The sequence below is a fragment of the Ylistrum balloti genome, unplaced genomic scaffold (genome assembly GCF_031769215.1).
Source record: "Ylistrum balloti isolate Yb309-2 unplaced genomic scaffold, AGI_CSIRO_Ybal_v1 Utg370290, whole genome shotgun sequence".
NCBI classification, from domain to species: Eukaryota; Metazoa; Mollusca; class Bivalvia; order Pectinida; family Pectinidae; genus Ylistrum; species Ylistrum balloti.
In genome coordinates, this window is record NW_026782220.1 from 234,079 (window position 1) to 248,583 (window position 14,505).

General features: G+C 33.5%; 1 protein-coding gene across 2 annotated transcripts in view; it reads left to right on the forward strand.

The window, feature by feature from the left end:
* The first annotated feature begins 615 nt into the window (after window positions 1–615).
* Window positions 616–14,505, forward strand: part of LOC132552976 (U6 snRNA-associated Sm-like protein LSm5) — a 30,459-nt gene continuing 16,569 nt past the window's right edge. Inside the window, exons 1-5 of one of the 2 annotated variants that reach the window (XM_060217177.1) lie at window positions 616–708; window positions 2,778–2,873; window positions 3,721–3,748; window positions 4,246–4,318; window positions 4,974–7,807. In XM_060217177.1, coding sequence (XP_060073160.1) covers window positions 666–708; window positions 2,778–2,873; window positions 3,721–3,748; window positions 4,246–4,318; window positions 4,974–5,006 — 273 coding nt within the window. In that variant the 5' untranslated portion in view covers window positions 616–665 and the 3' untranslated portion in view covers window positions 5,007–7,807. Of the gene's footprint in view, window positions 709–2,777; window positions 2,874–3,720; window positions 3,749–4,245; window positions 4,319–4,973; window positions 7,808–14,505 lie in introns of those variants that run through there. The other variant, XM_060217178.1, reaches the window with a different exon arrangement.

A 14,505-nucleotide genomic window follows, 5' to 3' on the forward strand; every position in this document is an offset into this window, starting at 1 on the left:
ATGGAATCCCAGCCTCTGAATCTTGGATTCAGCTGCATCTTCATCACCAACTTATCGTCTGTGTTGGTCATATTTTCAAATATTTATAAACGTATAAACGAGGATTTCCCCTGTCCATAATTATAAAACAATAATGAAATAATTCAAAGACAATAAATGAGTTCAACTGGTACACTACAGACTTAAATAACGGTAAATTGTTTCGCTACCCGGGAAAGCTGTCAAAAGCTTGTGTGTACTCCCAATCGCCCGTAAAGACTCGCTATTCATCACAACAATAGATACACCAGCACTTAATCAACTACCTGGCCTGAAATAGTACTCCAAGTCTCGATCAGCTGCCGCATCGGGTTGCTGGTCTTGTTGACTCATTTCTTAAAATCCTTAGATTTTGCAGAAATCCATGTTAAATGTATCAGCATCTTTGTGTTTCTCCATCGTCGGCCATCAATCGGAATTGATTCGGTAATTTCCGCCTAATTCCGCAAGCTTCCGGTGCTTGTTCGTAACCGGAAGATGAGGTAAATTCTATTCGGATCACTTGTAATTTATCATAGAAGAGATATAGTAATTCATACGAATACCGAAAAGAATTCTCCTCTGCAGCATCTTCGTTTTTCACGTGGGTTGATAAGTTCTGTTGTGTGTCTTACTTCTTCAAAGGAATGACGACGACGTTTTCCAACCCATCGCAACTTCTACCGCTAGGTTTGTTCAGATGACAGTATTTGTTGTTTTTAAACTGTAAAATGAATTGAAATTTTAAATTGAATGTCGGTTGATACAAATTTAGGTCGCTTGGCATATTGTCAAATAAGAAAGTAGGCCTAACGTTTAGGATGCAGTTTGTGAATGAATCAGAAACAGTACGTTACGTAGATGAGATATTGATGGTGCGACATTATTGTGGTTTTCTCGGCCACTCCTCACGTCATTTGTGTGGTTTGTGTGGGCACGAGTTTTCAATACAATTGTCCAAGTCGTATTTTATAAAGTTTCTATTCAGAAGCCAAATCACAAATCTAAAGGGTCAAAATATACGAGACGTCATGTGGATGGGACAGGACAGGGGCGCTGGGGTTAAAAAGCACATTATCAAAGATATAACAGGCTAGGTACATTCCCTGATATGGGTAATGGTCCTACATTTGAGGGAAAGTTACTACTTTGAGTAGTAGTTAGTTACTCAAATGTAGGGTCATTCTCAATAGAAACACAAAGTTTGTTTAAAAATTTGCAACAGTAAAGTTTTTTTTTTCCTTTTGACATAACCCAATAGCCAATGTGATTATGCATATTACTGCATAGGAAATGTTCATTTCTTTGATCTTTCTATGCGTGAAAATGGCAATTCATATCACTTACTTTGACTAGAGTGTATAACCAGTGACTGCATTTAGTGCAAATGTCATAGGTGAGCATGAATTTATCAGTGTTCTGTTTTTAACCTCTTTATAAGCAAGTTGTAAAGCAATAAAGTTGATAAGTTCTTGACTTTTACAAAAAGCAAGACAACTTAATTCACAACTTTTCATGTGAAAATGTCCAATGTTGCATTAGTTATTTGGTCTATTTAAAAAATAAGACATCATTGTTGCAAATGTTTAAAAGAACTTCATGCCTTTCTATTTCAAATGAACATGTAACTATCCTTCAAATGCAGGAACATTACCCATATGAGGAGTTGTGCCACACTTGTCTAATGAATGCCAAGTGTCATTTACATGGTTATAATTGCACTGAAAAAGATTTTGTAAAGAAAGCATTTTAATTGTAATTTCTGCACAGCTGTCAATACCAACACTACATTAAAAATATATATAACATCCATAGACCAGCTGAAACCTGACTGCACAACACACTTTACACGAACAAAAACTAAACTAAACATAAAACAATTTTGACGTAACTCCAGAACAATCTCAAATATAAGTATATTTTATTTGTCAATTTTTGTATTTATATTTTCAGATGTATTCTGTGTTAAGATTTTGTATATATTTTTAGATAATGTTTTATATATTTCATTTATAAATATTTAATGTAAAAAGTGTCATATGATTTTATTCTATTCAAATTATGTGTTAAAAAAATAATTGTGATTGTTTTAAAAGTAAGAATTCCTTCAACAAAATTCACTTCAGTCTGACAGTCATGGGATACTGTTCAGAAGGTTTTATTTGTAGAATGAAAGACGCCAAACAATAATGTAGAAGTTGAGAATACAGGTCACCTTTCTAGACTTGACTAGTTGGAATTTCCCTTTAGACAAGCATTGGACTTGTCCTATTACAGTGATACCAATTGTCTGGTGTTGGTGAGCGATTGGTAAATGGTTGCTTAGAAGGGAATTTCCCATCAACATATAATGAAGTAGAACAGGATTATCTTGTGCATAAATAGATCACAATTTCAATATCTAGTCCATAAATATCTGCAGTACCACACAACAACAACACTTACATCATTTATCAAATTTCATCTGAGAGGATATATCTTAGAAATTATATAAGAAGAAAAATGGATGGATGCTATATTTTATAAGATGAAAAATATCTGGGGGGTGGGGGGGATGAAATTTTCATCAATACATGTAAGCTATTAACATATCCTCTTTTATTCATAAATCAACTGATTTTTAGTTGTGTCTTTATTCAGGAAAGCAAACCAGATTAACTTGCCCACTCATTCCTTATTGTACCTGATACTGGAATTTTTTTGAACTTTCATAATTGTTGATTCCCTTTCAACAGATTTTTGTTATTTGTGTTTTTCAGAATTGGTGGATAAATGTATTGGCTCAAGGATACACATAATCATGAAAAATGACAAAGAAATTGTTGGAATCCTGCTAGGTTTCGATGACTACGTCAGTATCCTTTAGAATTCTTATTGACACAGCAAGTCGGGATGGTTTTTAAAATGTCTTCTTTTTAAGTCTGCTGTAGTCTACTACATGACTGTATATGCTGAATCAAAGAGAATCAAAACGAAATTTTGTTGGATATTTTCATGGTGAGTCCATAGCAACATTCCAAAAATTTTGATAGGTCCAGTTACAAAGAGATACAATGTATAATGAGTTCTCAAAAAAGGAGCCTCCTTATGCAAAAGGTGAGGTCATGACTCATGTATGTGAGGGAGAATTTCATGATACACCTGTATGTATGTGAGGGAGAATTTCATGATACAACTGTATGTATGTGAGGGAGAATTTCATGATAAACCTGTATGTATGTAAGGGAGAATTTCATGATAAACCTGTATGTATGTGAGGGAGAATTTCATGATAAAACTGTATGTATGTGAGGGAGAATTTCATGATACACCTGTATGTATGTGAGGGAGAATTTCATGATAAACCTGTATGTATGTGAGGGAGAATTTCATGATACACCTGTATGTATGTGAGGGAGAATTTCATGATAAACCTGTATGTATGTAAGGGAGAATTTCATGATAAACCTGTATGTATGTGAGGGAGAATTTCATGATACACCTGCATGTAATTAAGTGAGAATTTCATAATACATTTGTATGTACTTTTTGGAGAATTATCTCAATACATCTGTTTGTACTTGAGTGGTAATTTCATTATACACCTGTGTGTTCTTGAGGAATAATTTCAAGATAATCTGTGTGTTCTTGAGGGAAACTTTCATGATACATCACTTTGTACTTGAGGGAAACTTTCATGATATATCCTTGACTTCTGGTAAGATATGGTGCTGGAAGATGTCACAGAATTGTAAGTAAACATTGAAGATTTGAGAATATTTTTGAAAAAAGAAAGGGAACATGAGTACTTTTTTGTACACAGCCAATGACAATTGATATTGATTTATATCAGTAAATATGTAGGTATTTGTGGGTGTGCAGTGTCCTCTCATTATACTGAATTGGTAGTGATAACAGATGAATTTCTAAGTCCATCGGGTACATATAACTACTATTAAAGAAACTATGCCACTTCGATATGGCATTGATCAAACTCTATCAATTTCTCCTGAATGCATGTAAAATTTTTAATTTATATCACCCATCTAAAATGACCAGTACAAGTGTCAAATTGAAACATCTGGCTTTTTTTCTTCAGTGAAAGGTTATACTGTCCGTGATAGTGATATTTCAATAAATGAAAAAGGAATACTGCAGTAACTATGTGATATCAAAACAACCTTAGAATGAATGGCATCATATAGAGGTTATGTATCGTTGCCCTTAAATCTTTTGTTATGCATACAGTGAGAGCACACCGGAGGGTCGAAGAGTGACCAAACTGGACCAGATATTACTCAACGGTAACAATATCACTATGGTAAGTGTCCGGCTATCCCATGATATTGTAGAGTTTGTCTGATTGGTCAAAAAATGACCTGGATATTAAAATTGTCTGAAATAAATATATTGTCCATTATTGGCCAGGTTGCACAGTGCAAATCTGGGTTGTAGTATGGCGAATGTCGTGTGGGCGGCTGGGCAGGGAAAAGGGGTACCAGTTTTGTAGAATCAACTCCTCCTAGGGTTTTTAACATAGAAGCTTGAAACTTTGTAGGATGTTTATATATATGTTGAAGATGTGCACCTCCTATTATGGATTCATTCCGGACGTTTTTTCTTGATACTCAACAAATGAAACACCCTTAACTGTCTTATAAATACCACATAACATTGCACTCACCCCGCAACCCGGCCAATTGTGGCTTTGCCCCATTTTATATCTATTTTCAAGTGTATTTCATATATTATTAATTTATGCTAGTATTGAGGTATGTTTCTAATTTGCCAGACAGAGAGTATTGTAAATCAAATTTGAAGCAGATGTGTTTTTTACAGTGAATTATAAACTATAAAAGATTTGTTTTCAGTGAATAATTTATAATTTATTATGATTTTTAATTAATGAAAAGCATAATATAAAAAGTTTAATGATGCATCCTCACATCATTTTGTCGTTTGTCCTAATTTTCCAGCTGGTTCCTGGTGGAGAAGGACCAGAAATGTAGTGACTACTACCTCTTCATCATTGTCCATACATTCATCTGTACATACATCTCATCGTAGCATCTTTCATCAATTCTGCAGCCGTCAAGACTTGTATAAGTGGTGACTTCATAAGAAGTGTCATTCACCAACTCGTAATCTGTCGGATTTTTTTATGATTACTTCATCTGTATTCTGTACACTCTGTGGAAACTGTACTCGAAACAAAAGACAACACTTTATGGGAAATTATACACGATATACTGTGGATTCATTTTATTTCGTGGGGGTCCAATTTTCGTTGTTTTCGTGGATGAGCAAATCCACGAATTTAAAAACACAACGAAATATGAACTACTTACTAAAGTAATTTTGAAATTTGACCAAGTAATCTTTGCCGACACCGGAAACGTCCACCGGTAATGACAGAAGCCCCGTAATTAGTCGGGAGTCGGGTAGTCTGAGGCTCGACATGGATACGCTAAATTGGTGTCAACGATATATAATTATATATTATTAAACATAACAAAGGGTAAGTACCCATTGTGATGCTAAGTATGATGGGATCGCAGTCGTTAGCGACACTGTGGACACTAGGCTTGATCGGACCATCCTGTCGATTGAAGATTGGATCCGTATTTCTATCCGACTACAGGTTCACAATAATTATTAATAATGCAGATCTTGTTTACACACCTGTTTACACACATGGTCCCATCGATACGCGTGGTGTTTTCATATGACTGCGGTACACCGACTGATCAGCACACAATGTTTATCCACTGAAAACAATTGTTTCTGATAATTACCGATTGATTACACGCCAGGATATATACTGATTTGTGGTTTGATATTAATGCGAGACTGTTGTAAACAGCGTTATAAAAACACAGGACGCCATCTTGAAAAAAAACGTTCTTTTATTCTTGTCATTAGTGTTAATTCCTGTGAACATAGCCTTAATACAAACAGAAAAAAATTCGACTGGAAGCAAAAAGAGAAAATTCTAACGTTTTTATTTTTTTCCCACAGAATCAAAAATCCACGAATTTATGAGTCCACGAAACTGTCTAATTTGTAGAAACAACGAAAATTGAACCCAACGAAAATAAATGAATCCACAGTAAATGACAATTCACCACTGGAACCATTTAATTCCTGACAACAAACACACCGTGCTTGTGTCCATGAATAAATTCTGACATCCAACTTTCAAGAAATGTTCTCTATTTCGACATGAATCTCATTTTAGTTTCTTAATACAAATGTAGATCGTAATTAACAAATTTTGTAAAATTTGTGACAAATTGTTTTTCTTGAGATATTAAACACTAGAAAATTTGAAACCGAAATCTTAATACTTCATATCTATACTCTTGTGAAACCTTGTAGAAATTAGCAGGAATTACATGATTACCATTTTTTTTTTTAATCAATGATGGGTTTTCTGATGAAAAGAGAAGCAAAGTGAATTTTTTTTATGTGAATTCTAATATGGAAGGAGGCCACCTTTACTCTCAACAAGATCTGTAGTATTAATTCTCTGTGTTGGGAGTTAAAATCATAACTAACAGTTAAAATATATCTTGGTGTACTCTATAAGGCTACTTCTCCCATGCTGTGCCTCAACCCAAGTTTTTATAAAAGTATAAATTTCAAAATTGTATTCAGACTTCCAGAGTGAGTAGCTGTCAGTTGGAGCCCAGTGTTGTCAATTGAGGCCCAGTGCTGCCAGTTTGAGCCCCAGTGCTGTCAGTTTGAACCAGTGCTGTCAGTTCAAACTCAGTGCTGTCAGAGCCCCTTTGCTGTCAGTTCAAACTCAGTGCTGTCAGAGCAACAGTGCTGTCAGTTCAAACCCAGTGCTATCAGTTCAAACTCAGTGCTGTCAGAAAAACAGTGCTGTCAGTTCAAACCCAGTGCTGTCAGTTCAAACTCAGTGCTGTCAGAGCCCCAGTGCTATCAGTTCAAACTCAGTGCTGTCAGTTCAAACCCAGTGCTGTCAGTAAAATTCTCATTGCTGTCCGTTCAATCCCATTACTGCCAGTTCAACCCCCATTACTGCCAGTTAGAGCCCCAGTGCTGCCAGTTAGAGCCCCAGTGCTGCTAGATCAAGCACCAGGTTCCTATTGCATCCTCTGACTACACTGTATATATCTGGTAACAAGGCTATAGGTCCAATAAACTCTGACTTTAAGTTAAGGGGGGCTTATTATTACAGGACAATATGTTCTATGGGCCAAAACTTTGAGTCCAAGCCATAGAAATCTGCTCTTAATGCTTGAGATTTTGGCATAGTCTCATAAGTTACATTCCATTGACATTCTACCCATTTTCTTGCCTTTCAGAATGTAATATCACTATCCAGTAAGGGTCTGATATATCAGACTTTTCCAATGTTACTGTGTAATCTAAAATCTAAAATGGTAGACTATGTTTTTAGGCAACTTTTCTTAAAGATATCGTTCCTGAAGTTGGAATCTTCAGGTCACAGCAAGAGGTCAAAGTTTTAATCTTCCTTTGATATTATCTAGAATACACATCAAAAGTACTGGTCAGCAAAAAGGTCATCTATTTTATAGAGTTCATAATTTTGAAACTTTATATAATTTTCAGCTAGTTTTCATTTCAAGACAATATTTTCTTAAATCTTGATCTCTTTGAAATGGTCATGGTTCAGTAGTTTGTCCAAATGTGAGAACTGTATTTTTCGGTATGCCAGTGGAGTGTGAGAATAGCATGTCACGGTGCGCGAGATAATAAAGTATAATAAATGATAATAACATTTGTATGTTAAAACGTCTAAAATAAAGAATATTTCCATGTTTTTGTACTTTGTGTTAAGTTCTATTTACTTGTTTTGTGAATGGATCTGTCTGGTAGTTATCCAGGGATGATTCCATGTTTTTGATAGTTAGCCTTGGTTAATACGCCCACACAGATATTTTGTAGTTTCAAAAGAATTATAAGTCTGCCATTTCTGTAACCTGCAATAAATATGACTGTAGAGTTTAGGTGCAGGTCACCAGGAAATAGGTATAAAGTACTTTAAAATCATATATTTTTGGTGGAACTCATATTTTGTGGTTTTTCAGGAAAAAATACATTATCATTAGCATTTGATTTGGATAAAAATCCATGAACACTAAATTTTTTTTTTTTTATTATTTTGGGTCATGATCTCAGTTCTGGACATTAATTTGGAGATTAAGAGTAATCACAAACTCTCAAAAAAAAACACCATGAAAATAAACTACTGTCATCTGTGTACATCATTCGTTTATTCTGTTAGTGAAGACTCGGCTGAAATCAGTGAAAGACCTGCAATTGGGAGCCAGGGGTCAAATGTCAAGGTCTTTTTTTGTGTAGAAAATGGATCTGTCATCCAGACAATACTACTAGAGAATAGCTCAGCTAGACATGGTATTTCAAATACCTATGTCATCAAGTGAAAACAAAAGATGATCATTTTGCCAATAATTGGAGAGTTTTATTAATCATTTCAGTAAATAGAAGTGTAAATTAGAAAAGAAATACAAAAATATCTGCATACAAAATATTTGTATACTTTTTATTTTGAGCCAACACTTTAACAAATACTGCATATACCGGTATGCATATTTTAAATATATGAAAATCTCAACAAAAACATTGATTGTATGTGTAATGAATTATCTCCCATATTGAATAATCATTCAACCCCTTAAGAATGTATATATGAGTTCCTCTCCAGAGAAATCATTCTTTACAAATAATTGATTTAAACTCCTGCTATACACAAATGAAAAATTTCTGCGAAATTTTGAAAAAATCTAGAAGTTAATTTGTGTTGCTATCATAGTTTTCTGGAAAGAGAAAAAAGGGGAAGAAAAAAACATCCACCAACATTTTTTGGCCACCTATTGGCAGTATAAAAATTGAGAAATCCACAATCTAAAATGTTATACAGTCTTGTACGGTGATAATGAAATCCAGGGGACCCTCAGTTCATAATGTGTAACAGAGGTCATTACCTATTTCAATGCCTCGGTGAGGATTTGAACTTGGGACCCCTGGCCTGCTAGTCTGAAACTCAACCAATTGAAGTAAAGAGAAGTTCTCTCTAGTCGAACATTATATTGCAGCTAGTTTTTTACCAGGGTTATATACTCCCCCCTCCAGGAAATAACTCGTCCTTGCATTTCCAGGGATTTGAACGATTGAGAATTTGCAAAGGAATTTTTTTAAGTTATCTCCCTTATTGGTGATGCGTCTCCTGAACAATGATGTCCTACATGACTGATAGAAATAGGGTTAAATTGACATTCATTATGCTATATTATACACTAATAATTTAACAAAGATATAGTAGATCAAAATAAAGTAATTAAATCAATTTCATTTCTTTGATTGACATTTGTACTGTACATAAATCTAGTAAACATCTGTATGTGTTGTAGGTATACAACTTGTGTACTATACACTGAAATCACTAACAAATGACAGTTTAGTAAGAAATCACTGCTAACAAATGACAGTTTAGTAAGAAATCACTGCTAACAAATGACAGTTTAGTAAGAAATCACTGCTAACAAATAACAGTTTAGTAAGAAATCACTGCTGACAAATGACAGTTTAGTAAGAAATCACTGCTAACAAATGACAGTTCAGTAAGAAATCGCTGCTAACAAATGACAGTTCAGTAAGAAATCACTGCTAACAAATGACAGTTCAGTAAGAAATCGCTGCTAACAAATGACAGTTTAGTAAGAAATCGCTGCTAACAAATGACAGTTCAGTAAGAAATCACTGCTAACAAATGACAGTTCAGTAAGAAATCACTGCTAACAAATTACAGCTAACAAATGACAGTTCAGTAAGAAAGCTAACAAATGACAGTTCAGTAAGAAATCACTGTTAACAAATGACAGTTCAGTAAGAAACCGCTGCTAACAAATTACAGTTCAGGAAGAAATCGCTGCTAACAAATGACAGTTTAGTAAGAAATCACTGCTGACAAATTACAGTTCAGTAAGAAATCGCTGCTAACAAATGACAGTTCAGTAAGAAATCACTGCTAACAAATGACAGTTCAGTAAGAAATCGCTGCTAACAAATGACAGTTCAGTAAGAAATCACTGCTAACAAATGACAGTTCAGTAAGAAATCGCTGCTAACAAATGACAGTTTAGTAAGAAATCACTGTTAACAAATGACAGTTCAGTAAGAAATCACTGCTAACAAATGACAGTTTAGTAAGAAATCACTGCTGACAAATGACAGTTCAGTAAGAAATCACTGCTAACAAATGACAGTTTAGTAAGAAATCGCTGCTAACAAATGACAGTTCAGTAAGAAATCACTGCTAACAAATGACAGTTCAGTAAGAAATCGCTGCTAACAAATGACAGTTCAGTAAGAAATCGCTGCTAACAAATGACAGTTTAGTAAGAAATCACTGCTGACAAATTACAGTTCAGTAAGAAATCGCTGCTAACAAATGACAGTTCAGTAAGAAATCGCTGCTAACAAATGACAGTTTAGTAAGAAATCGCTGCTAACAAATTACAGTTTGGTAAGAAATTGCTGCTAACAAATTACAGTTCAGTAAGAAATCACTGCTGACAAATGACAGTTCAGTAAGAAATCGCTGCTAACAAATGACAGTTTAGTAAGAAATCGCTGCTAACAAATTACAGTTTAGTAAGAAATCGCTGCTAACAAATTACAGTTCAGTAAGAAATCACTGCTGACAAATTACAGTTCAGTAAAAAATCACTGCTGACAAATGACAGTTTAGTAAGAAATCACTGCTAACAAATAACAGTTTAGTAAGAAATCACTGCTGACAAATGACAGTTTAGTAAGAAATCACTGCTGACAAATGACAGTTCAGTAAGAAATCGCTGTTAACAAATAACAGTTTAGTAAGAAATGTATTCATACATTACAAATTCTCCTGTGGGATATTTTGTAGATATACCTAAGGCAGTAATTTCACGGTCTAGTAACTCCATGAACTTGTACATTTTGACCAGTCAGGTATTTACATATCGGTAATATCTGGGTAAAATGAGTGGACATATTAACTACAAGGACCAAAAAATTTGTGAATAAAATACAGAATTTCATAATGACCATTTATTGAATTGATACATAAATTACATAGGAATTTGGACTAAGCTGTGTCTGTTTTCATACAGATGGGTTTTGCTTACTTCTGAGCTCTATACGTGGGTCAGACTTTATTTTAATTGGTCATCAATGCCTGAAAAAAGGGTACCTGAGAAAAAAATACAAATCAACCCTGAGTTGTAATTAATGATTTTACAATAGTTGCTGATATAATCATTTAGTCACTTGTTACCTTGATTGAAGTAATGATCACTTTTTCACATATTTCTAACAATGCACTAGATTTTTTGTTTTAAATATCTGTACATGTTTTCTGGAAAACAGGTACTGGCTTCCTGGTTATTTACAAAAATAATCTTTTTCTCTCATGATTACAGAAATCCTTGGACTTTCTTTTCTGTGCTTTCAGACTATGATAACATTTCAACTTCAAAATATTATTGTGTAGTAAGACATTCATTATACATTCAACTTCAGTGACTCTTTTCATTTTTATAAACATACACAAATTCAACCACTTGGAAATTCTGATAAAAATGAAAAACAAAAATAAAAATTTACAGTTGTGTTTTAAAGGAATATCCAAGTATTGCTTGCTTTTCTGTTTAGTGACAATGATTGAAGATTCAAGAACTACTGTGAAATCATAAATTTAAAGTGGTGCTGAAATTTCGTGGTTTTTAAAAAACACACATTTTTGTTAGATTTTGACTTTGTAGTTAACTTTGCTAGTGCTATAATTTTATCAGGGTATTATTACATGAACATAAATTTGTGGAATCAGAGTAACAAATTCAACTAAAATAAATCGCCTACAAAATTTTCCAATTTCACATTAATCACAAAAACTAATAATGATAGATTCCAATATCTTGTTAAAAAAATCTTTCGATTTGGAAAAACATGCAGGATGATGACTAGAAATTGTAGGATCAATATGCTTGTTATTTCCTCCAACACCACACTGTATTTCCTGTCTATGCTACTCTCACGTAATGAAAATGTTTGATCTTCAAAAAATAAATACAATGATTACAGCTTAGTTTGGAAAAAATGATAAAACTTCTAAGAATCTATAAAAATACATGTAAAGAGAATTTTCACCAATGACCTTCCAAAATAACAAGAGATCCCAGAGGGATATTGGCACCCACCATTTATTGATCTTTTTGAAAGTTGGATCTTTTCCCTTCTTTTCTCTTCTCTTCTCTGTTTTTGCTCTTTATGATAAAACATTTGAACATTCCTTTGCAGAAATAGCGATGATAATTCTCACTTGCCAAATCAAAAATCACTGCCTGGAAGCCATTTTGTTTCTTCTGATCAGTCCCAAAATCAAACAAGCACAAGGAGAGACCAAAGGGAACATATGTTTGAAATTTGAGAGACATCCATTCAGTACTACTTAAGAAATAGCAATAACAATCTTTAGGCAAGATGCAAGATGGCTGCCTGTCGGCCATTTTGTTTTCCTGGTCAGTCCAAAACTCAAACAGGCACAACAAGGGACCTAAAAGAACATATACAAGAAATTTAAGAAAGATCTATTGAATAGTTCTAAAGAAATAGTGATAACAAACTTTCAATGTTAAAATCCAAGATGGCCGCTTGTGGGCCATTACTTTTTTTTTAATCAGTATGAAATTCAAACAGGCACAATTAAGGATCAAGACAAGCAAACACATAAAATTTGAGAAAGATCTATGCTGTAGTTCTCAAGAAATAGCCATAACAAACTTTCATTGTTAAAATCTAAGATGTCCGTCCGTCGGCCATTTTGTTTTTCTGATCAGTCCCAAACTCAAACAGGCAAAACAAGGGACCAAAAAGAACCCATACATGAAATTTAAGAAAGATCTATAAAGTAGTTCTCAAGAAATAGTGATAAAAAACTTTCGAAGTCAAAATCAAACATGGCCACTTGTTGGTCATTTTGTTTTTTCTTATCAGTACCAAAATCAAACAGGCACAACTAGGGACCAAGGGGAAACCTACATATGCAATTTGAGAAAGATCCATCCAGTTCTTCTCAAGAAATAGCAATAACAAAAATTGATTACGGACATACAGAGGGATAACAGACGACAGACACAGAGCAATTTAAACTGGCCACCATCTGATGATGGCAGGTTAAATTACTTTATCTTATTTTTGAGAAATGATCAAACATTTGTTAATCAATGATAATCCATGTAATGAGAATTTTTGCCAATGATGTTCAAAATATAAAAAAATATGATCGTACCTTAGTTTTGAGAAATGTTAAAACTTTTGTAAAGCAATGAAATCAACCATGTTGAAATTCTTCAAAAATAATTTGCCTCTGTAACACTGTTAAAAATGTTTGAACTCTGCTTATTCTATAAGTACACTTTCTCATTGCAGAGTTTAACTTGAGCACTTACAATTATTTGATGAATTTCCTGTACATACTAAATATTTGATGAATTTCCTGTACATACTAATTATTTGATGAATTTCCTGTACATACTAATTATTTGATGAATTTCCTGTACATACTAATTATTTTTTCAAAAGAATAATCATAACAATGGAACTTATTGTAAATAAATGAAGAAATAAAAAGAACACCTCATTGTTTTCAAATCATTTAACATACTGCTGTATAAATTTCCCAGTGAAAAAACTTCAAAATATTATTTTATACAATCAATATAATAAACATTTCAAAAATGTAAATAACAACTGTGATGTTTGTAATGATTTTGAGAGAGATTATCCTGTACCGTAAAACCAATCATTTTTGTGGGACTGAATTTTCATTTTTTTTCCAAGGATCACTATTTCATGGAAATTTGATTTCGTGAATAAATAAAGCTCAATTGATGTACTTCAACTAATTTGAAGATTTTGTGACCATATGACTTGGTGAATTAAGATTACCCTCAAAATCAACAAAAATAAATTGCCCACAAAAATTAATGATTTTACCAGTATATACCATTACCGTGGACACATCAGGATGTCCAAGAATTATCACCTCCACAACAAAGAGCCAACTGTAAAGAGTATTTACAATTACTATGGACAAGCCACAACTCTTGAATCCACATACTGCACTTTATCTTCTTTTCTTTGTCATATTAGTGAGTACTTGTTGCATGTAATTCATTGCATAAATCATAGGAATTTCTATCTGCAGAAAGGTGACAATATCAAATGAGCATATTAATATATACGATTTATATATATGAATACTAAAATTATGTCTTAATAAACACATAAATAAATCAGCTGGTACTTTTACTTAATGTATGCTCAAAGAAGGACTGAGTGATTTTATTTTAAAAATCAAACTTGCTCTTTGGTCTCTCTTCACAGGGTACATCAAAGAAAAGGTGTCGGTAAAGTCAGGTTTTACTGTATATTACAGGATGTCTTAAAAGTCAG